Source organism: Cygnus atratus, chromosome 2 (genome assembly GCF_013377495.2).
Source record: "Cygnus atratus isolate AKBS03 ecotype Queensland, Australia chromosome 2, CAtr_DNAZoo_HiC_assembly, whole genome shotgun sequence".
Lineage (NCBI taxonomy): Eukaryota > Metazoa > Chordata > Aves > Anseriformes > Anatidae > Cygnus > Cygnus atratus.
Genome location: NC_066363.1, coordinates 56,602,030 through 56,626,369, shown reverse-complemented (window position 1 = coordinate 56,626,369; position 24,340 = coordinate 56,602,030). Strand labels below are relative to the sequence as shown.

The following is a 24,340-nucleotide window of genomic DNA, read 5'->3' as shown; positions in this document are numbered from 1 at the left end:
TGATTTTTCATAAAAAATAGAGTTGGTTGAGACTACTGTAGTTGATAATCATGTTTCTGATGATGGCTCTTAAGTAATCCAACCAGGATCAAAACTCCATTGTAGGAGATACTGTACAGATGCATAATAGTTGGCACACCCTGCCCTAAACAGTTTATTATACGAAAAAGCAAAATAAAATGTAATGAAATGGAACAGAGGTGAAGTAATCAATATGTTTATAAGAAGTATCACAGGGGAAAAAAAGGAGAGGAAAGAAGAATATGAAAGAGGTGTGAGACAGAAGGAAAGATGTTCTTCTAGGCAGATTTCAAAAGTCACACAGAAAAAGGAAATGGACAAGTTAATAGAATGAGGAGATCTAGACAATTTAAGGAGATAATCTTGATTTGTCTCTGAACAAAAATAAAATTAATAAATAAAAATCTTTAGGTCTCACATACATAGGTGTTATGACTATGAGTGCACCACCAAGAGTCTTCTAACATTTACTTAAATGATTTATTCCTTTTAGCTTCTGAGATTAACAATATATGGGGAAAAAAAAAGGTGGGGGGGAGAGTGTCACAGTCCTCTATGATAGAAAACATAGCAACAAATCTTTGGGGAGAATGAGTAAGATGGATGGCCTTGAACAGTTGTTCTTACTAGTGGAACCTGATTTGTTTTCATATTAGATAAATGAGACAAATGATAAACATCTCCAAAAGGGAGAGAAGGAGAGCCAAGACAAATAATAAAAGTGTCTGCTTTTCTCCTGAATCAAGTTGCAAACAAGAGTTGGCAGTGACTAAATGGAACAGTAGGTGCTAACTCTTTTTTACAGCTTGGTTCAGGTCTAAGACAGAAATAAAGACCATGCTTACACAGAAGTCTTCCAGTCCATCTTTTCTATGTTTATCTAAAAGAGTAAGTTGATTTATGGTTTGTGTGTTTGTTTACATTTACAAGCACTAAAGTGTAATATGCAGCACTTTCCCAAAGCCTGTAACAGAAAAATTCTGAGAAGAATCATATTCGCTGCCCTCTATCTTTACATACATTAGGCCTATATTCCATCCACTTCAGCAGCTGCTCTACCACATATTGCTGAGAGCAATCATGTGCAAATTTAACATAAGTGTTTTCTTTAAAGTATTTGCATTTGCCAAATATTGTTAGGAACAAAGATGAGTAATAAGCTATTTTAAGAAAAATATTGAAACAATATGACAACTATTAACTAGAATATTATTGCCTTTACTGTATGCTCTAACTTGATTTAACAGGTACTGTAGTGTTAATAAACTCATGAGCTCTCTTTTGAAAGATAGGTATTCATCCATTATCCCTATTAATTTAGAATTTTTTTAAGGCCAGGTAGTATTTCCACAAGGGATAAGATCTGAAAGCAAAAATCCTTTATAAAAGGTAAACATGAAGCTAACTTGCAAGACAGAGATCATGATACAAAGATCAAACTGACCAAATTAAGATATTTTCATAATTTCCCTTCCAATGTATTATAAGTAATTCTTTAATAAGGCCAACAGTTTTTCAGTATAAATGTACATATATGAGTATAAATGCACACTGTATGTTTGATTTGACTTCCATATCACTGCCCAGAAAGGTATTCAACAAATTATAACAGAATTGTAGAGTAGTTTAGGTTGCAAGGGACCTTAAAGATCATCTAGTTCCACCCCCACTACCATGGGGACACACACACCTTCCATTAGACCAGTTTGCTCAAAGCCCTATCCAGCCTGGCCTTGAACACTTCCAGGGATGGCACATCCACAACTTCTCTAGGCAACCTGTTTCATAACCTTCATTCACCCTCTGAGTAAATTATTTACTTCCTAATACCTGATAGTAATAGGCTCTTTTTAAAAACTGTTAACCGTTGTCCTGTCACTACACTTCCTGACAAAGAATCCCTCTCCTGCCTTCTTGTAGAACATCTTTAGATAATGGAAAATGGGTTTAAGGTCTCCCCAGAGCCTTCTATTCTCTAGGCTAAAAAACCTCAACTCCCTCAGCCTGTCTTCATAGCAGAGGTGCTCTAGCCCTCTGATCCTCCTCATGGTCCTCCTCTGAACTCATTTGTGTGCTGGGGGCACCAGAGCTGAATGCAGTACTCCAGGTGGAGTCTCACAAGAGCAGAGTAGAGAGGGACCTCGACTTGCTGGCCATGCTTCTTTTGATGTAGCCCAGGGTACGGTTGGCTTTCTGGGCTGCAAGCACACATTGCCAGCTCATGTTGACCTACTTGTCAACCAACACCCCCAAGTCCTTCTCCTCAGAGCTGCTCTCGATCCATTCACCACCCAGCCTGTATTTGTGATTGGGATTGCCCCAGCCCAGATACGGGACTTGCACTTGGCTTTGTTGAACTTCATGAAGTTTGCACAGGCCCACCTCTCAAGCCTGTCCAGGTCCCTCTGGATGGCATCCCTTCCCTCCAGTGTGTCAACCACACCACACAGCTTGGTGTCATCAGCAAACTTGCTGAGAGTGCAATTGATCCCACTGTCCATGTCACCAACAAAGATGTCAAACAGCAACTGTTCTGATACTGAGTGCAGCCATCTAGCCAATTTCTTATCCAATGAGTGTGCCATCCATCAGATCCATGTCTGTCCAATTTAAAGACAAGGATATCATGGGGGACAGTGTCAAATGCTTTTGCACAAGTCCTGGTAGATGACATTAGTTGCTCTTTCCCTATCCACCAATGCTGTAACCCTGGTGTAGAAGGCTACCAGATCTGTCAGGCTTGATCTGCCTTTAGTGAAGACGTTGGCTGTCACCAATCACCTCCTTATTTTCCATGTGCCTTAGCAGAGTTTCTAGGAGGATCTTGCCAGGCACAGAGGTGAGGACTGACGTGACTGTAATTCCCTGGGTCTTCTTTTATTCCCTATTGAAAATTAGGGTTATGTTTCCCCTCTTCCAGTTACTGGGAACTTCACTGCACTGCGATGACTTCTCAGATATGATGGACAGTGCCTTAGTAACTTCATCTGCCAGTTCCTTCAGGACCCATGGGTGTATCTCATCAGGCCCCTTGAACTTGTGCACCCTTAGGTTCCTTAGGTGGTCTCGAAGCTGATCTTCTACAGTGGGCTGTTCTTCATTCTCCCAATCCCTGCCTTTGCCTTCTGGGGCTTGGGATTCAGAAATTATTCTGAATCTACACAGAAGGATCTCTTTCTCTTTGAAAAACAGGGATGCTTTTATAGAGACAAGCTGCAAATTAGTTCTAATTTTTAGCCTAGACCTAGTGAACAATGTATATCCAATGGGCTTAAATTAAGACAGTCCTTTTGTGAAGTACAATCTTAGTGGGAATTGGGAATCCAAATCCAGTTTAGATTAATCTGTTTCAACAGGGAAAATACCATTTTAGCTAACAGAGAAATTAGAATTATATGTTACTTCCTCAAGAAATCTCTTACGCAGTTAGTGTTTATGATAAATGAGCTCGCTGATGTGAAAAAGGATTTGAATGGATTCAGTTCCATTAACCTTAATAGGTTAATGGATAATGGATTAATAACCTTATACGTGCAAGTGTCTCATGCATCAGGATATGAAAGCCTTATTTTTATGAGGAAATTGTTAGTTCCTCACAGTAACAAGACAGAAAGAGAAACTTAAAAATGTCTAACAAAATGCTTTCTGAGTGCTTCTTGTCATCTGTGACTGGTGTCTCCGACTGAATTGTAAGATGCAAGCTCTTACAAAATGTTATTGTCCTCTGTGCCTACACTGAATTACCTTATCTATGTAACAAAATATATTTCTAATCCATAGTATGACTACTACACTGAGAATGTTAACAAAGGGTTGAAGAGTGTATTTCATCCAAATTCCAGATTTTATTTTTTTCTGTATGTAAAACCTATGGTTTAACCAAAATATGTGTATCACACTTGGAAATATTCAGACTGAAAGTATCCAAACAAATGTGTTAGCATTTCAACATAGTGCTTAGTTGGCTGAAAGCTTGAAATGAAAATCTCTAGGCAACTTTTAGACTGAAATAAATAAATAAATAAATAAATAAAGTCAAGCTGATCAGTATCAAAGCAGCTAAAGGGAGGTCCTTTGACTTTACTGAGAAAGTAGCTGTCATTTCTGTAATTCACACTCCAATTTGAAAGATTCCTATAGTTGTTTTAGCTAATCATTTTCCTTAATCCTTAAATGTATTTTGTTACCCGTGGAACATATGTGGTATATGAAAAGAACATGGTTTCTGATGTTGCAATTTTATCATAAAGATAGGAACAAATCTTTTTTTGAGATCAGCAAAGAGAAATCTCTTCTTTAGTTCCAGAGTAATGGAAACTCCGATGTTTTGTGATTGATGATGGAGGTAACCTGATAGTCTAGCTACTACTTGTATTACTGGCTAATATAAGTAGACTGTGTGACAGTATAATTTCTGACACTCTGTAGGAAAAAGAGGTAGTTATGCAGAATACATCTAAGAATAAATCTGAGCGCTCAAGAAAGTATTATTTTTATTTAGTTAGTTGTGACATGGCGATACTAAATAAGAAACTGAGTCTGCCACATGGGTGTTATCATGCTGTGACATAGATAAGGTGTTTTCATTCCTTTAAAAAGAGATTTTTTAGGACTTTGTCTAAATTAGTCATGTCTATAATCAGTCATGTCTCAAAATGTCTGTTAGTACACAGACTTGCTTCCTTATGACATTATCTAGCCCATTTGCAACTGAAAACAAGTACTTCTAAGAAAATTTACTTAGGACTTCCACCCACACATCTTAGAAAGTTACTATCTGGCATCCAAATGCTCTAATTTCCCTCAAGGTGATTTTTCAGGTGCATTTATCCACTATGAATAATAATAAAAAAAAAGTGTTTGGCATGAAAGGAATGATATGTAACAGAAAGTCATTAAGTTGGAGTTTAAAATATTTATGTGCTAAAAAATATGTCTTACTCTGACTGGGATTCTGAACAGTGCTCAGATGAACCTTCTATCTAAATATCTAAGTACCTCTGAAAATGTTGTTCAATTCTTAGTAATTTTAAATGTTGAAGTAAGTGGCAATGGAACTGCTGCTCTGGTCATCTGATACTGCATCAGACAAAATCTTTCCTTATCAAATTAAATTGAAATTGCTACAGAGTATCATTTTGCCACAGTGCATCAGAAAACTTAACCATAGAACAAGGTCCTCTTTGCCACATGGTAGAACAGTTCTTCAGTAGAGCAAGTCTTCCTGTTCTATTCATTGAAGCATTAAAATATCAGTTCTGGACAGAGATCTCCTTAGAGGAATGTGGTTTAAAATAAGAGCTTTACATTGCTTATTATTTCTAAGGAAAAAAATGATGTCTATAATACAGTCTGCCATTGTGTTCTCTCATGAGAAATGACATCTGAACCAGAGGGAAAAATTTGTCTGTAACTCTGGTCTTATTTACAGGTATGTTTTAAAGCTTTTGCGATCAGTATACCTGACTGGATTTTCATCAGTTTCCCTGAGTGAAATTTTATAGTGTGCAAAACTCAACTTCTTTTACAGAGAAAATGATTAATTGACCAAAAATATTAGGCATTGTTCATGATCAGCTACTCCAAATCATTCAACTTCATGAAATAAAGTATTAGCTTGTCGAGTATTATCCATCAGAAAACATAACAGAGAAGCTAGCTGTTCACAAGGTATTATATGTCCTTCTTTTACAACCTCACACATTGTACTGATTTGACATGGTGATATAAGGGTATTTTGAAAACTTTATTTCATGAACTATTGCCCTGTTATAGATTTCTTTGGTTACCATGAACAAGCTGAAGTTTCTCTTGGATTCATTTCATCATCTTTGAACTGGGAATATTAATGCGTTCCTCTAAGCTTTTTGTTAGACTACAACTCTTCAGGGCAGAGACTGCCTCTTACTATGCGTATGCACAGTGCAAAATATAATTAGGCCATTTCTTTGGCAGAAGCCTCTAGGCAAAACAGAAATGTCAACAAACACCTTATAATAATAACAATAATGATAATATTAATAACACATTTTTACATGGAGCTTACATTGACTACAGTAGTCTCTGGATTGAATGAAACCTAGAATGCTTTTCTAGAGGTAGCTATGAATTTAGTGGAATTAAAATTTTGCTTATGTTTTTGCTTTTTTGTGTGTGTTTTACTTAGGGAAATTTAAGTTTTTCTTGTGTGGAGCCACATACAGTGCCTGTCTTTTTCAATGACACCAGTTACCTTGAGGTTCCTGGTCGCCCAAGCCAGGATCTGTTTTCAGTCAGTTTCCTTTTCCGAACCTGGAACCCCAATGGACTTCTTGTCTTCAGCAACTTTGCAGATGGCCTGGGCAATGTTGAGATTGACATTAATGAAGGCAAAGTCAGCGTTCACATCAATGTCACCCAAATCAAGAAGAACCGAATAGACATCTCATCAGGTAAGTGTGTTTTTTGTTGCTTTTTTTTTTAATTGATATAATTTGTGTTGGTGTTGTTTAAAAGAATAATGGACTTCAAAATTGGAAAAATTGCTTTACAAAATTTAAAATTGAAGTTGCAACAGTACATTTTTTCATACTTAATCAGATCCTTTATTATGCATCTCAATGAGTAAGAAGTAGAAGAAGAAAACAGTTGTTAGATAAGAGACAAGTATTCTTATTCTGTGATCAAAACAAGAAGACATATCACTCCTTGACTGTGAGGCAGCGTTGCTTCTTACTTTCTTTTTTTTTTCCATCAGTCTTTCAGTCTTCTCTGCAAAAATATGTGCTTTCAACAGGGGATGATATTATATCCCTGTGTGGAGAGTAGCCTAATAATATGGAAGCTCTCTCTCTCTCAAAAAAAAGCAAGTTGTTTTAACCACAGGGCTGGTGTGAAAAATACCATGGCATTTTCTAAATATTCTGCAGAGTCATGCTGGAGAAGTAAGAAAGCTTTCAGTACCTGTCTAAGGAAGTTTTGGAAAAATACTGTGTAAAAGAATTATAAATCATTAGGTTTGTTTCTGGAAGTTAAGGTGTGTGTTTGTTTCAGTCTTTTAAAAATACTTGATGCATCCCAGGGTCCTGAGTGAACTGGTTGATGTAGTTACCAAAACACCCTCCATCATATCTGAAAAGTCATGGCAGTCAGGTGGAGTCCCTGGTGACTGGAAAGGGAAATGTCACTCCAATTTTTAAAAATGGTAGAAAGGAAGACCATGGAACTACAGACCAGGCAACTTCATGTCCGTGGCTGGGAAAATCATGGAACAGATCTTCTTTGAAGCCATGTTAAGACATATGTTAAGGTAGGGAGGTGAATTGAGACAGCCAGCATGACTTCAGGAAGGGCAAATCATGCATGACCAATCTAGTATGGTCATCATCTATCTTCAGTGATGGAGTGACTACATCAGTGGACAAGGGAAAATTAACTCATGTCATCTACCTAGACTTCTGTAAGGCCTTTGACATGGTTCCACACAAGATCCTTGTCTCCAGATTGGAGAGAAGTGGATTTGAAGGGTAGACTATGCAGTGGATAAGTAACTGGCTGGATGGCCACATCCAGAGAGTTGCAGTTAATGGCTCTATGTACAGGCAGAGATCAGAGACAAATGGTGTCCCTCAGGGGTCTGTAGAGGGACAGCTTCCATTTAATGTCTAGTAATGATATAGACAGTGGGACGGAGTGCACCCTCAACAAGTTTGTGCATGACACAAAGGTGAGTGGCACAGCCAGCACAACAGAAGGAAGGGATGCCATCCAGAGGGACCTAGACAGGCTTGAGAAGTGGGCCTGTGCGAACTGCATGAAGTTCAACAAAGCCAAGTGCAAGGTCCCGTATCTGGGCTGGGGCAATCCCAACCACAAATACAGGCTGGATGGTGAATGGATCGAGAGCAGCTCTGAGGAGAAGGACTTGGGGGTGTTGGTTGACAAGTAGGTCAACATGAGCTGGCAATGTGCGCTTGCAGCCCAGAAAGCCAACCGTACCCTGGGCTGCATCAAAAGAAGCATGGCCAGCAAGTTGAGGGAGGTGATTCTCCCCCTCTACTCTGCTGTCATGAGACCCCCATCAAGATTACTTCATCCAGGTGTGGGGCCATAGCACAAGAAAAACATGAACCTCTTAAAGCAAGTCCAGTAGAGGGCCACAAAAATGATCAGAGGTCTGGAGTACCTTTCCTACAAAGAATGTCTGAGATTTTGGTTTATTTTAACCTGGAGAAGGCTCTGGTGAGACTTAAAGGGGGTTTATAAGAAAGACAGGGAGAAACTTTTTACAAGGGCATGTATTGACAGGACAATGGGTAACAGTTTTATGGGTAAAAATTTATATGTATGGGTATTATATATTTATGGGTTTGTGGGTAACAATGGGTAAATGTGTAGATTTATATTTGATATAAATAAGAAATTCTTTACTATAGGAGTGGTGAGGCACTGGAACAGGTTGCCCAGGGAAGCTGTGGATGCCCTTTCCTTGAAGTTGTTCAAGGTCAGGTTGATGTGGCTTTGTGCAGTGTGATTTAGTGAGAGATTTCCCAGCCCATGGCAGGGGGGTTGGATCTAGATGATCATTAAAGGTCCCTTCCAACTCAAAGCATTGTATGATTCTGTGATTTTGCTAAATCGTACTTTCCTTATAAATATGGGCATTTCTGGATCAGCTATGGCCAGTATGATGTTTGCAATGTCACGTCCATTTGTTAGCAAAGTCATGACCTAAGTATGAGTTGGAAAATACAAAGTTGATCTTAAATAGATCTAGATATGCACACACATATACACAAAGTATTTGAAGCATTGTATATGTCAGCCTAGTTACTTAGCCAAAATTTTTCTTCATTCTATAGTGAAGGTATTTCAGTCTTCATTGATAGCATTGACTGCAATGAATGGCAATGTTTTTTATGTCTACTGTTTGATTTACTGCTGAAAATATATTATCTCTGTAGTCAGTAATATAAACAGGGAGTTAAGAAAATGTAAAAAAAATAATAAATATTTTAATGAGAAAAGGTTAAAAGGAGAGCAACAATTCATTTGGGAAGAAGTTTTCTCTTTTCACCCCATTAATGAAATAAAGCTGAGCATAAGGTGAATTGAATTGTTTAAATATAGAAGTGAATAATATTTGAGTAGTAATTACAAGAAATCAGAATTTACCTGTTTTGTAAAATGAACATTTTTAATGAAAAATATATTAAATTTTCTTCCACCATTGAAATTTTTTTGAGCACAAAAATCAATACTGTAGCTTACAAGTTAGTGTTTCATTGCCTTATTATATAAATACACTCATGAAAGAATTAAGTACTGCTTTGGTTATACTCTAGGGTCTTGAACAAGAATTTTTTTTTAGGGTGCTGGCATTTCATAGTTAGGAGAAACAGGTATTTATCAGCCTCATGCTTTCTTATTTAGCTATGTCTACTCAAAACTCCAGCTTACAGATAGAAGTGACTAACCCTCATACTTCTTCATGTGCTTCCTTGTACATTTTTGGTCCTGGAAAGATTTCACTGTTGATTGTTTATCAAATATTATGACAAATAAAGATTTTACCAACTCACTACTAATTTTGCTCAATGGTTATCTTGTAATGAACCCAATTTTCAGATTGCCTTAAGTTTGCATTCTGGTAGGTAAACACACATGAAAACTGCTGAAAGCTTAGGTTTAGTTTCTCCAGACCTTCCCCCACAGCAACAAAAATTCCCCAAGTCCTGCAGTGTAAAACCAAGCTTCATATTCTGAATTTATTCTGAAATACGCTGAATTGAATATTCTTCGTAGTAAATCTTTTCAGTCTATGTAGTCAGTTCACATAATATCCCAATGATCACATGCAGCCATTCATTTGTATTGCTGTAACATTTTTCTTAGTCTCCATACTTCGTCCAATATCGTAGTTTGGATATCTTGAAGAGTTAGTACTTTCATTTGTCATTATAGTTTTCACCATAATAAAAAATAAATGTGTTATTTCATTTTCATTGTATGGACATTTTATGTTTGCTTAGTTGTCCGGTGAAAGCCTTGATTTTTTCTTGCTACTTAATTCAGTGCATGTGAAATTAACTGTATATGTGAATGTAAGAGAGTAAAATATGACACCTGCCAGGGAAGACTGCAGAATGAATGCCACTGTTTTGAGCCTAATGTCACAGCAAGCTTCTTGTTACCTTCTTATGCAGGGAATTAATAGACTTCAGCATATAAACCTGCTGGACTTGTGTAGAAGTCAAAGTTGTCTGGCTTTGGCAAAAGACTCTGATTGTTGCAGTCCTATACAAATAAGATGCACACTTTTTTTGTTTGTTTGTTTTGTTGTGCTTGTTCTGTTTTGTTTTACTTACAGCTGGCAAAGCAGACTTTTCTGTAAAGTCAAGTGTGCATTTTTTTATTGTAACTGCATATGCAGGGTAGGAATAATTTTACTTTTGTCTATTGGGAGGTACATAGAATTAAGGTAACTAAAACCACAACCTAGTTGCAGGTGTTTTTTGAATTTCATAGCTTTGCTGTACTTATGCCTGCCACCTGTAATAGCATATCTTTGCTGGCGGAAGCTAAAGTCTCTTAGTTCTTATTCTACACCCATGTCATAATTTACCAACTTTCTTTCATTAGCAGCTTTTAATGTCAGCTTTCCATGTTAACATGGGTATATCAGCATTTCATTGTGGGGCATGATCTAAATTTGGCTGTAGAAATCATTAGTTGAAATAACTGGTAGGAATTACATGAAAGAACTGTATGCCAATGTGCAGGTGGCAGAGTTTATTACTGCAAATTTCTGCCCTAATGATATTGGCATGAAACAGAGGTCTGGTTTTTCTGTTTTTCAGTCTCATATGATTCCTTAAACACATGAAGGAACCATAAGATTCCTCTAAAAGTTTCCTAGTTCTGTATGCACTTGCTCAGGGAGATCTAACTTAACATGAGTGGACTTCAGATAAACAGGAAAGTCTACTCTTCCACTATATCAAATATAGTTGGATTCCCACCTTTCCAACTCATAGGTGGGCATTGCAAACTTCCTTAATGAACAACTTTATAAAAAGTGTTTTTTGATGTCTGGGAGGGATTAGACTGTTTAAAGAAGGTTCTTGTTGGCTTACTAGAATTTTTATACCTCATTCAACACAGCATATAGTTTAATGACAGCAAGACAGCTGTAGCTTTAAATATTTTGATGATACTTTACAAAAATAAAAATGAAATGATGTGTAGAAGGTAGATCTAAATGAGCTACACTTCTAGTCCTATATAGAACATAGGCCTGTGTTTATTACTGACCTATACGGTCAGTGAGAAGCATAGTTTATAGGACATCGTAAAAAGTATTGGAGACACCTGTAAAGTTTGGACACAAGAAAATCAAATAACGAACAAGCAGAATCAATTAACTGTTAAGAATGTGATAGCTACTACGTATCTGAGAAACCAAAAGTAGCTTTACGGTTTTTCTTTGATGTCAGATAATTCCACTTTTTCTATTTACTATGGTGTATGAAGGGATACAATACGTTAAGGTGGTCAAATAGAAAGTATGAGTGAGGAAAAAAATGTAACGTGTAAATACAGTGACAATGAAAGATTTACATAGCAGGCAGTGGAAAAAAAAAGTTTCAAAAAATTGTAGGCAATTCATTGGAATATGGAAGGGGACATTGTTTTGCATTTAAAATCAAAGAAATTGAGAGTTGCCAGCAGGCAGTCTGTTTTAATAGTTTTCTTTTGACTTCAGAGATCCTTGCCTGCTGTCATCTGTTGTCTTTTCTGTTTTTGTCAGGAATATTTTTTTAGAAGATCACAGCAAGTGCTTTTAGGTCTTATTTGTTTTTGTCCTGTGGTCTTCTAAAAAGTATTTAATTGGTTTTTCATTTATTTGACCCCATGCTCTACCCACTGAAGATTTCACTTTATTCATGAACTTCTCTTGATTTCTTAATCTATTGTCTTCACCTTTATTAGAACTATAAGTCATCCCAGTACTTTATTCATGAAATATTTAAAAATAATAATATTTTTATTATCAAAATGGTTTTGTGTATCTGAAGCTTTTCATTTGGTGGGTTGGAATTCAAAATTTGGCCTAAGTAAAAGGCATTTCAACTGTCTGTTGTGCCTTAATTCAATCTTTCATTCCATTGTTGTGACTTTAAAAAAATCACGGGTAGTTGATATCAGCATTATCAGTTTCTGGATAACTTTCTGAAGTTATTTTTGCTTTGCAAAAAATGAATTTTATTTTCTTCTTTAATGATAGATACCATGTATCTTGCTTTTTTCATGCATTCAGTCACTTTTTTCAAGCCTCTGCCTAATCTCTATACCTCTGATTAAAGCATTTAATAATCTGTATTATGAACATTTCATTATATGCATAACATTTTCCATTAGTGTGTTGAAAAGAATGAGGGTGGTTATATTACAGCCTAGTACATATTATTTTTGCACTACCAGAAAAAGGCAATAGACTTTGTGTTAACCTGGCAAAGCAAAATTTCAGGATTTACTTGAGATAGCTGTAGTTTGTTTAACAACAGAAAAACAACTAGTGTCTGATCCCTGGGTTTTAGCTAGGTGATGACAATAAAAAGCTTGTTAATAACTACTGATAATTTTTTGACTGTATTGCTAACGTGTACACTCCTTTGCCCATAACAAAATTTTGATTATGACAGGATATTTTACTTTAATATGTAGCTTAGCCTTCAGTTTTCAGTGCATATGAAAGAGACAAAGGTAAGTCTTGAAGACTTAATGTCTTCTGAACAGACTCTCCTTTTTCTATGATCTTGCTGTTTGTTCCTTTAAAATAGAGCTCTGAACAGAAAAAAAAATAAAAATAAAAAAGTCCCACCCAGCATTCCATTAAATGTTTAGTAAACACAGTATAGCTGTGATCAGACTGGCAAATCTGTTGTACAAAGTCAACGGCCCTCGATTTTCCTTTTTCTTACATTGGTCCTATTCAAACACTACCACCATTTGATTGCTTACAGATATTATAATAAACTGCTGTTACTAAGAGAAAAATCAGGCCCACTGGAAGCTGAAATAAAGAAGATTTAATTAGAAGAAATAAGCTATTGACAGTGGAAAATTACACAGGTGGATTACTTAAAGCTTGTGTATAAATCGAGTTAAACATTCTATTGACTTTTCTATACAGAGTAAACTGTGATTAATATCTTCACAATTGTGTATCTCCCAGCATAGTAATAGGAGAGAAATAGTCAAGAGATTTATTTTTACTGCTCCATATAGTTTTGGAGCAAATTCTGCTTTTGGCATCATGGGCATACATTCAGGGAAACTTCCTGGAAATTGTTGGATTTACCCACGGGAGTGATGGCTGCAGTGCTAGGCTAAGCAGGTTAAAGAAAGAAGTGTTATTGCTTTCTGGAAGAACTTTTTAAACACAGTCTAATATAGTTTGCAATACCAAAGAATTCTGATTTTCTGCTGCAGTTCATAAAATCATTTCATTTTAGTATATGCCACCTGTTTACAACCTACTCAAAAATTGTGATCTTAAAATTAGAGGTATAAATTGTTGATAAAATTGTATTTATTTATAAGCTTATAAATGTTGATGTCTTCTTTCCTGAGCACAGAAGAAATCAACAACTGGAAAATGTCAGACTCCCATGTCTCTCTTTTCCAAAAAACTCTCACCATATTTCCAAAAGTCACCTGCAAATGCTGTTCATTGCATAGTGAAGTCACAGTCTGTGTCCCAATTGCCTTCTTTCCTTCTGCCAAGTTATATCTATCTGTTTCAGAAACTTTATCCAAATTCTTTCCCAATGAAGCCAAAGTTTTTGAAAGCTTTCAACATGTGGAAAAATTGGTAACCCGCTAACAAAAATGGAGAATGTTGCTTTGGCTGAAGAAACAATGGTAGTAACATTCAAAACAGCAGTCCTGAGAAATCATCTAGTTGCTTCGTGACATTCTTTGACAGCAAACCCCAAATCCTTGTTTTAGGATAGAAAACAACTTCTGTGCCTCTGGAGAAAAGGCAAAGTTTTCATGCTGACAGGTAGCAATAAATAATCTCTTAATTTAATCAAGCATATACCTTCTCGCTTGATGGCTTTTTGTAGACTGTTTCAAATCTAAAAAGAGATCTTTCAAATCTAAACATCATCTGCTCAACTTAAGTAGAACAGGCTCTGTGAAGATCCTCTGGATTCTATCCCACAGTACAAATCATAAGTCGCTGAAAGAGAACATCTTCTTTTGCCCATAATGCCTTAACAGAGAATTTCTCAGTGTTCAAAATCTCCTGCCATTAAATTGAATTAATCTGCTTGGAGCTACTTTTTTCCTGTTCCAATTCTTCTAGTTAACATCTTCTGTATCACAGCTGCTGCTCAAGGCTGTCTTTAGTTCCTCTTCTCAACCATAAACTTATTAATACTTGGGATATGAGTATCCCATTTTGTCATATTTATCCACATTAAATAAATAAGACTTCTCCCCATGGAATCCTTTTGGGAAGCTTTCCACACCTCTTTCTGCTAGGTCTCAAGTCATCTGAATTGCAGTTCATTTATATTTTAGACCTCAGGTTAAGATAACATCCTCAAGGTAATAACATGTTACTGTCTGACAGATAAAGTTGTACTCTTCCAGTGAAAATTCCCAGGGGTGTTTATGTGGGAATTTAGAAGTACTTTTGCCTCTATTGCTGAACGAGGGTTTAAATAGAGAATGTGTATACATGGATCAAAAGTGCACTTCTGGTGGAAAGATAACATTTCCCATCATGTCTTTCCCATATTACTGATACTAGGTTATACACTGAACATTGGTAAGTGAAGGCAGATACCTGTGAGACACTTTTCAGGATGATCAAGATGAGACACAAATTCTGTCCATGGAAGCTTGATGACTTAGAAGAGTCTGAATATCCCTGTTGTTTGTTTGTTTATTTGTTTTCTTCCCATACATGCCTCATTTTGTCTCTCTATTTCTCTTTTTATATTTATTTTTTGCTAATGACTTTAAGCAGTGAATGCAGCTACACGAATAGTTTGTTTGTTTATTTATTTATTTATTTATTTATGGGTTACAGAGAACTGAGAAACAGACATACTTGTAGGGTTCATTATTCATGGTTTTCTTGTAGTCTCTTTCTGCATCTCAGTACAGTATGCTCTCAAACCAGTCAGAGCAAGGAATAGAGTTCTTGATTGAAGGCTTTTTCTACTTAGAAAACTGATTAGTTAATGTTTTGATGAATTGTGCTTCAACAGTCACTGATTTTCACTGGAGAGTTGCCCACCAAGCTATGCATTCTAAAATTTAGGTGGTACCATTTTTGGATACTTCACTGAGAAGTGTTATAAAAGTATGTAACTGTTGGTTACACTGGTACCTTGCAAGGATGGAGAAACCTGAGAAGAAAAGAAAGCAGACTGTCTATCTTAACAAGCTTCCTAAAAGTATACAGGAGTCTGAAGTTCAGTTTACTTATTTTGGCCTCGTTTTCCTCTGTGCTATAGAAGAGAGTTAGAAGGGACCTTTGCAGGTCACTCTGTAATTTAATACTGCAAGATGAAGTAAGGCCTTTTGCAACTACCATTTGAGCAGTCGCTATGTTGCACTGAATTTCATTCAGGAAGAGGTCCAATAGTCAATAGCTAAATGGGAATTTTAGCTTTCTAGTGTAAATTATGTCAGTGGAGCTGGACAGAACTATTTGGAAATTTACACTTCTGACTGGTTTTTAATTCAGTAAATTTGACAAGAAACAGAATCAATTTCTGTTGCTTTCCTTGTTCCCTTTGCTTACTCCATCCACATCAGTAGTTGCCAGGCAGGCTTGAGTCAAATCAATGAAAATTTTCTTGTGACTTTGATCAAAGATTAGCCCCTTAGTTCTGAACACTACAGAGCTGCCTAACATCATTGAGTTACATAAAGCAGATGAGTTTTTACTTAAATGGGTACTTTGTCTGTATATTTTTGTTGAATAAAAACTAATTTGGCTAGAAATCTCCCTGTGAAGGTTGGTTTAGTAAGCTAGGGTTCTTTAGTTAAAGCTAGAATTACTTATTGGATCAGTAAGAAGGTACTGTGAGAAAGGACATGACAGAATACACTTTTTTTGTGTGTGTGTTTGAAGGTCTTTCAGGACTTGCATGTGCTGATTAAGGTAATTGAGTTTTTTTCTTGTATTATTTTCATTTTAGTGGAGTAATAATTAAACAAAATGATACAATAGAGACAAGAGCTGTAAATGTATTTGTTGTGTTTGTGCACATCCTGACCAGACAGAAGTATCCCAAGGGCACCATGGAGTATTCATATAATATAAAGAGAGATTAAAGGAATGTTTTCTATTATGTAAATTACTGGATATCAGAAATGTTATGTTCTTTCCTCCAGTTTAGTAGTTTACCAGCTCTCCCTCCTCTTCCATAAAAACAGCACTTTAAGAAAGCCCATTTCTGGCACTCATATACCTATGCTGAACATTGTTTTTCATAGGTAATAGTAACCTTGCAGCAATGTCAGCCAATTCTTTCAGCACTGACATGAATACCATTCAGCACCATAGGCTTATGTTTTCTAATTTCATAAAAGACTATTTTTCTGTTAATGACAGGAAGAGATGGTTCCTGTACGCTTTTTCTTGAATGTTAATATTACTTGAAAAAAATGTGTTTGGACTTTGTGTTATATTAGGGCTTCTGTTCACCTTGTTGTAGCAGATTTAATTTTTACTGGACTAGTGAGATAATGTAGCAATACTATATGAACTTTACTTTTTACTTCACTGTTATTTCAGAGAGAAAGCAGTTGGCTAAATACATCTTGTGACAACCTGACATATGATTAATCATCTGTAATAACTTAAATACTTTTACTTGCTGGCACAATTGTAGTTGCTTTTCCTGTTGCCTTTGCTTACTGCATCCACACCAATAACTGTGTTGGGCAAACTGGCCAGGAGAACAGAGATCATTCCCTGGTCCTGATTACAAGACAACATAGACACAGCCTGTGGTGTTTCAGAAACAAAAAACACAGAGGGTCAATATTGTATTTACAGACTTGAAGTTTACTTACAGAAGCAGAAGCAAAAGGGAATTAACGGGTTTGGAAAAGTGGCCTACTACTACATAGTATTCGTTGTTTCAGAAAGGAGCTTTAGTGGGTGCAAAAACCTGCTGGGACAAGAAAACAATTGTTTTTAGGGATTTAAAAAAATCATAAAATACCGGAGACACAGTTACACAGTTTCCACTTAATAGATAATACTTTTATTGTCTTTACATGTGAAAATATGTTAAGGACAGGCTGGGAAATCAAGGGTCTTGAACCATGATATGTGCATTATTGTTGGTTACATGTATTGTGTTATATCATTTTTAAAAATAATAATAATGGCACCAAAACTTCAAACTGGGGGCACATAACAATGTGCAGAACCACTGTCAATTAATTATTTAAGTAAATTAAAACTCCCAGTGTTACCTTTTCACCTTCTCCAAAAGCAAGAATAAAAATAGGTTTTATTTTGTTTTAAAGTGGGTATTTTCAGCATTTGTACTTGTAATAAAACCAGAGATACTCTTTCTAGTGGAAATGTCCTTGAAACTTATTTGAGTTTGCATGGAATTTTTACTATTTTGAAACTTCTAATCTTATTTATCTCTAATCTTTAGGTATATGCACCACAGTACCACTAAGCAATTAGAGAAAAAAATAATTAAAATTCATTATTATGATTATTATTATTATTATTATTATTTGGTAGGGAGGAGAACATGGAACAGGCATGGAACTTTAATTTATGTCCTGGAAACTGACACTCAATATCTTCTTTTTCATTGCTATTCAGCAACTTGGGCAAATAGATTATTATCTGTGACAGGTTTCTGGCAGTCCCTCTTGGTTTGACAGTGTTATTTTAGAGAGAAGAAAGAGTCACTTTTGTATATAGTGAAAGGAAAAGTTGTCAAGCATACATACATATTTTATGCTGTATAAAATTTATGTGCTAGAGGAAAGATTCTGTTTTCAGTCATGCCATTTAAAATTCACAGTGCTTCTACTGACCTCCAGGTTTATATCAATGACACAGGATGGTGTCTAGCCCAAAGGCTGAATTTATTTTTTTTCATGGACAAGGCAGCTCTCGTAAACCAGCCTAGCAGTAACTGGTTTGGTTATTTTTTGGTTAGTAAGTCATATGTTTTATCATTTTGGCATTTTCTACTGACATTGACAGAATTAAAAGCAATTTATATGTGTGCTTCCTTGAAATGGTGTCGTCTATAGTCTGCACTGTCTAGTTGTTGGTTTTTCTTCTGACTAGTTCACAGGAGCTGCAAAAATCCTTGGGTCACAGTACACAAAGCAGGGGGGAAGAATTTAGTTCTATGTCAATAGCTCTGTCTTGAAAAATATTGTGAGTCCCTTCAGGCATTTTTTGCACATTGTTTCTTTTCATTTTCAAATGCTGCTGAAGCAGCAGCACATGAGCACTGAGGTGAAACAGAGCAACCAAAGTCCTTTGGATTCTGTAAGCTGAATGGCAGAAGACATTGCCTTTGGAAAGCTTGCTCATTAAGTTTACGTATTTGAGTGGGGAAAAACAAAAAACAACACTCTTAATTGCCTTGCTGAGGAGCAGTGACTATAAAATACATAGTTTATTTTAATATGAATGGGGATTTTATGGAAGTTTTTCACTGAAGAAAATTACTGAAAATTCTACACATCTACTTTATAGAATATTTGCTTACTAAAGAAAAAACATGTTTAGAGGCGTGACTTCCTCTGTATCTTTTCTGAGAAAAGAAATTTATATACAATACTTGAAGTCTCCATTCTTTTAAAATGCAAAAATGACTTTGGTTTTATTGTTGCATATTTAAAATAGTGGAATGTCATAATATAAGCTCTCATAAATGATGATTTCATTCATTAACCTTTTGTAGTTCTCTTAACAGCTCTTCTTATGCATATTGTGTAGTTACATTAACACATGCATTAAAATCAACTGCCAAGTGGAATCATCTTTATCACAGAACAAGCACACAGATTTCCAGCAAACAAAACAGCCTTTTTAACATTCTGATGTTGGTACTTAGGCAATTACCTTTTCAAACAATTACAGCAAATGCCATGTCTCTGGGATCTGGAATTTGCAACACAAGGCAGATATTACTGATAGCACTAGATCTAGGACAGAATAATGTGGTACTGAGAGGCATATTTAGGAGACTAAGCCTGTTTCTCTAGTGTTAGCAACAAGTGATATGTCTGATCAAATTTACTTTGTGGTAAAGCTTTGCTGTATATTATACAGAAAATCTGGTCTCAGGAGGATGACCTACATGTATTGAAGCATTACCCAAAGGCACAGAACTAGGCAGAGTACGGCCCTTCCTTCTTTGCCTTCATTGGTGCCTGTTAAACAAATATTTAGTTTTACAATATTAATATACTGTATAAATACATTTATGTATTTATGTAAAGTACTTAAAACTTAAATATATATATTTGAAATGCCCCAAATTCAATCTTTTCCTAACATTTTCTGCTTTGTTTTGTAGGTAGATCAGCATGTTTAAAAACAAAGCCAGAAATCATTTTTATTGAGTGCTTTTACACCTCAGACAAATTTAGATTAATTGTGATTTTCAAACAGCCAGTTAATAATTATTTCAAGTCTTTGAGATGAAGTCTTGTCTCAAAAGAAGTTCATGGGTCTTTGCTTGACTTCAGTGGCAATAATGTTTTGTTCAGAACTTTAGCTGTGTTTCCACCAATAGTTTGAACGATAATCTTTTTCCTACAGTAAAATGTGGTCTATTGCTTGCATACACACTTAAGTCAAAGTGTTGTTCTACATTTACTATAGATGTTGCAATTGGAAGTTACAATTACAAAAAGAAGGGGCTTTGTTATGGTTTCAGTTGAAGCTGCCTGAGATACTGAAAAAAAAAGTATATGAGAGATGCTCACTTTTCTACATTATGACTAGAAAGGCGTAAAACATTACAATACAGTAAGTATTCACTAATTCTCTTTCTTGCGGTGGAGAGATAGCAGAGTGTTGAACTTTCCCTGTACAGTTCAAAAGGAATATCAAATAAAGCAATAGCATAACATGTCAGGGCTCCCTGGTAGCCAGTCTTAACTCTTGAAATCCAAAACTCTGTTTATTCTCTTTCCTCACAAACATCAGGGCATATTGATAAAGCATTAATAAATAATTGTGTATGTGTAATATAATACAAAATATCTCATCAAATTTATAAGTAATCTTCTTAGAAGACTGCTGGAGATACATAGGGCCACATAAAAGAATGTTATTTAAAATAATAATAAAACAATCCTCAAAAGTTTGAGAGCAGAGCTAGAGAATGCTGTTTTGCTAACAGACCACTTAAAAGCAAACAAGCAAACAAAAACAATAAATTACTGAACCATTTTGTTTTCTTTTGGCAAGATAACATTGGGTTATTTGTTTTTCTGTTGAACAAACTTAGAGCACAAAGAATGTACTTACTTCTGCTTGTACCTATTTCTTTCTTGCTTTGATCAGTGTAGTACAAACTTTGCTTTTCAGCTTTTGTTTGTAGTAAAATGCTGTCAAATCTGTGAGTTTTAGTTCATGATTTTTTTATTTCTGATCTCTCTTAATGTAGGCATTTTGGTCGTGGACCCTTTGTCTTCAGCTGCTTAAATGTGGATTTTTACAACTCAATTTTTGACTGGAAGTAATGTTAATAATAATATTACTACTACTAACTAATATTACTACTAATAATAAATAGTTATGTTACTAGAAGCATGTCCCATATGCCAGTCAGTCACATTTGAATTTTGAGTGCTGTTGCTTAGGAACCTGTGATCAGTGTTATAAGTCTCCTTAAGGCTATTCCATAATTAGAACAAGGTTTTGGTTTTTAAATAATAATATTAAAAATAGAAAATAAAATTAAATTAAAAATGCAAAGTGCAGAAACAAATATCAGAATTATGACCATCTCAGAAGATCATCTTACTCAGACAATGCAACAAAAGCTCTGAAGCTGAACACGATATATTGTTTTTTATTTGTTTGTTTGTTTGTTTGTTTGTAGAATGGGTGAGCATCCTTTTTATCCTTTTTGTTTTCTGAAAGCTTCTTTAGGTATTTTCAGCTTCAGGTCTCCCTGGGCATTCCCAAGACAGTGAATCAGAGACATTGGATGTCTCTGCTAATGAAAGCTAATATTGTTTCAGTAAGTAGTGAGCTATTTAACAATCTCGTGATAGGGGAATGCAGCAAGTCCATGGAAAACTTTTTTTTTTTTTATGTGATTTTTTTTTCCTGAGCAGAGTGTGTTCCCAGAATTGTTAAGGTCTTGCTTTGTGTCCCTGAAGCTCCCTGAATCTGTGTGAGATTGGGCAGAAAAAGGTTCTATGAAAGAAAGAGAAATTAGATGTAACTGTACACTGAGGCAGATTGAGGCTGAGAGAGAAATTAATTGTAGATCAATGATAAATAAAGGTTATGGCAAATAAGCTTTTTATATGTAGATAAATAAATACCAATACTTTATCTGTTATGTGTCTTTTATTGCTAGTTCAACAGAAAGCTAGAATATAATGTGTTATGGAGGCTTTTATTCTGCTCTGGTTTGTTAACTGAGCTGTACTCACTTACTTATCAGTTGCTTCAACTTCCTTAGAAGTTTTCTCACGTATGGTGCTAAATTCCAGTTGACAAATATTCAGAGAAAATAAGCTTTGTTTATGTACAATCATTTGCCATGTACAAACAACTGAAGGAAATAGCTATTTTTACTTACCTTTTAAAGTTTTTGTTTGTTTGTTTGTTTTTTATGGAAATGGTCTGAGCTCCAATAGAGTGTGCCTTAGATTATGTCCTCAAAAAAGTTTCAGCACCAATATTAAATATAAAAGTACAAGGGGACAAAGAAATTACACAGTACTAGCTAAATACTAGTAGTTTGTTTGTTTGTTTGTTTTTGTTTTTGTTTTTAAGGTAAATTAAACAAGTAGCTCTGTAGTTTGTTTCTTAAAGTAAATTCAGTTCTCACAAAACTTTTCTAAACAGCCATGAGGATATATCCTCATCCACATTTAATGGGGAAAAAAAAAAAAAAAAAAAAACAACAACAAGCTTGAAAGAATTCTGTAATATTTCAGAAATCTGTTTTAAATGATAAACAGAAAAACATTAAGTGCAATTCAGTACTAATGTTACTTTTATGTTCATATCACTTTGGTTGGCTTTCTCGTATCATATTTTATAGGAACAAGAGAAAGTTTTTCTTTCATTTAAATATATATGAAAGTACATTTATCTATTCAGTTATTCAACCAAATCTTGCTAAGAAGAATTATGGAATAATACTATTAATATTTATTTGTTTGTTTGTTTGTGGAATTCATTATGGTTTTGATTTGGTTTGGCTTCAAAAAATAGATATGTATTGTCATTAAACTGATGAGAAAACTAATGGTGTAAAATTTAAGAATGAACTCTTACATTATTTTAAATTTAATTAGTGTTCTAAATTTTCTGGTTATCATTGACATCCTTACAAGAGAGCTAAATAGAATCAAATTAATAGCTGAAGTTCAGTTTGGATCAAAGCTTCCAGCTCAAATCTGTTTTTGTCATTTGGGAGTTTTAACAGGCATGTGGGTACCCGCAATCCTAAGACAAACATTAAATGTTTGGAACTTGAAGTTCAAATTAAGCTGAACCCCCAAACTACCAAATATATATGAAAAATTGAAATAAAACATTTTTTTTGTCCGTTCTCTTTGGTGATTAATACATCTAGGCATGCAGAAGTCTGAAGCAACAATGTGGTCTAGTCTCCACTCATAACCAGCATAATCACATAGGAAACTTGATATTATGTTATTTTGAGTTATTGAGCACCCTAGTAGCTGCCAAATACACTCAGTTCACACTGGAAACAGTAGAATTTGAAAGCCTTTTGTACAATGCAGAGGAGAGCCCAGAAAGAGTGTGATGCTGCCACATCCAGTACTGAAATCAGTCTCAGGCCGACTTACATTCGATAAAAATTTGAGTCTGACAGCTTCTGAGAAGGGTATTGCAATATAACTTGTTTTTCTTAACACTTTTTTTTAAAGTTACTCTGTGCATTATCTAAGTGCAGCAGCAAGAGGTTCAAAAATATATAAGGTCCATTCCCCTACCATGCATTGCAGCTCACACCATGTCAATGATGCTTGTCTGATGCTTGTCACTACTGCCAGGACTCACTGCCTGCCTCTGTAAATTCTGTTTTCAGTTTGTTGCATATTCATTTAATTGAAAAGTGTGTGTGGCACGGGGGGAGCTGAGAGAAAGAGGGTGGGAGCAGGGGTCACAAAGCCCTTCTTCAGTATGTCATCAGTTATCAATTGATCCTTTAGGACTTAATCTGTCAACTTAAATTTTAATTTCATAGAGGGAACTCTTTAGTTTGAAATCTTTGCATTGCAAAGAGATGGTTGATGATATAAAATTTGAATAAGATCTGCAATTTGATACTAAATACAATTTCATTGTGTTTTTTTATATATAAGGAATATATAAGTAATATATATAAGGAATATAGCATGTATTTTTTTTCTACATATGAATTAGCAAATAGAAAGGGGTTTGTATCAGTAGAATACAATTTATATGCTATCACTAGGTGAGTCTTACAAATGTTACTGCAATCACGCAACAAAAATAAAAGCTCTTATTCATTTCAAATTAAGTATGAGCTCAAAATACTGTGTTGTGCCATCTAGTATGTTACAGTGTCATTAACCTAATTAAATTTTGGTGTCAGATTTTCTGCTCCAAATAGGACTTTTTAAGAAGGGTCCTCACTGTAGCAGGTAGATCTCTGGTAGGGAAGATCTAATAGGGTTTTGCCACTTGCACTCTTGAGAGACTGCTTGGCTGACTACAAGCAAATGCCAGCTGTTGCTCATTCTCATGTGCCAGGAATCCCACACACTACTCTGAAAAGCAAAGAGAACAATATTTTAGAAGCTGCAGGAAAAGAATTAATTGGCACTAAATTGTCAAACCTTCAAGAGCCATTGAGGAAATTATACCATGGAGAAACATCTTAAAACAAAAACAAACAAACAAACAAACCCTCCTAGCTCCTACAGAAATGATATATCTTTTGTTGAAAAGTAAGATTTCTGCAATTCTCACTCATCTAAAAAAATTCTAGTCTGTTTAAGCACTCTTAAAAGATAAATATCCATGAGGGAACCTACACACATACACAAAGTCCTTATCTTCTCTATTGCA

General features: G+C 35.3%; 1 protein-coding gene across 1 annotated transcript in view; it reads left to right on the top strand.

The window, feature by feature from the left end:
- CNTNAP2 (contactin associated protein 2) overlaps positions 1-24,340 on the top strand; it is a 1,162,302-nt gene that overhangs the window by 564,403 nt on the left and 573,559 nt on the right. The window contains exon 8 of the mRNA XM_035552545.2: positions 6,188-6,452. Within this exon, the coding sequence (XP_035408438.1) occupies positions 6,188-6,452 (265 nt within the window). The remainder of the gene's footprint in view (positions 1-6,187; positions 6,453-24,340) is intronic.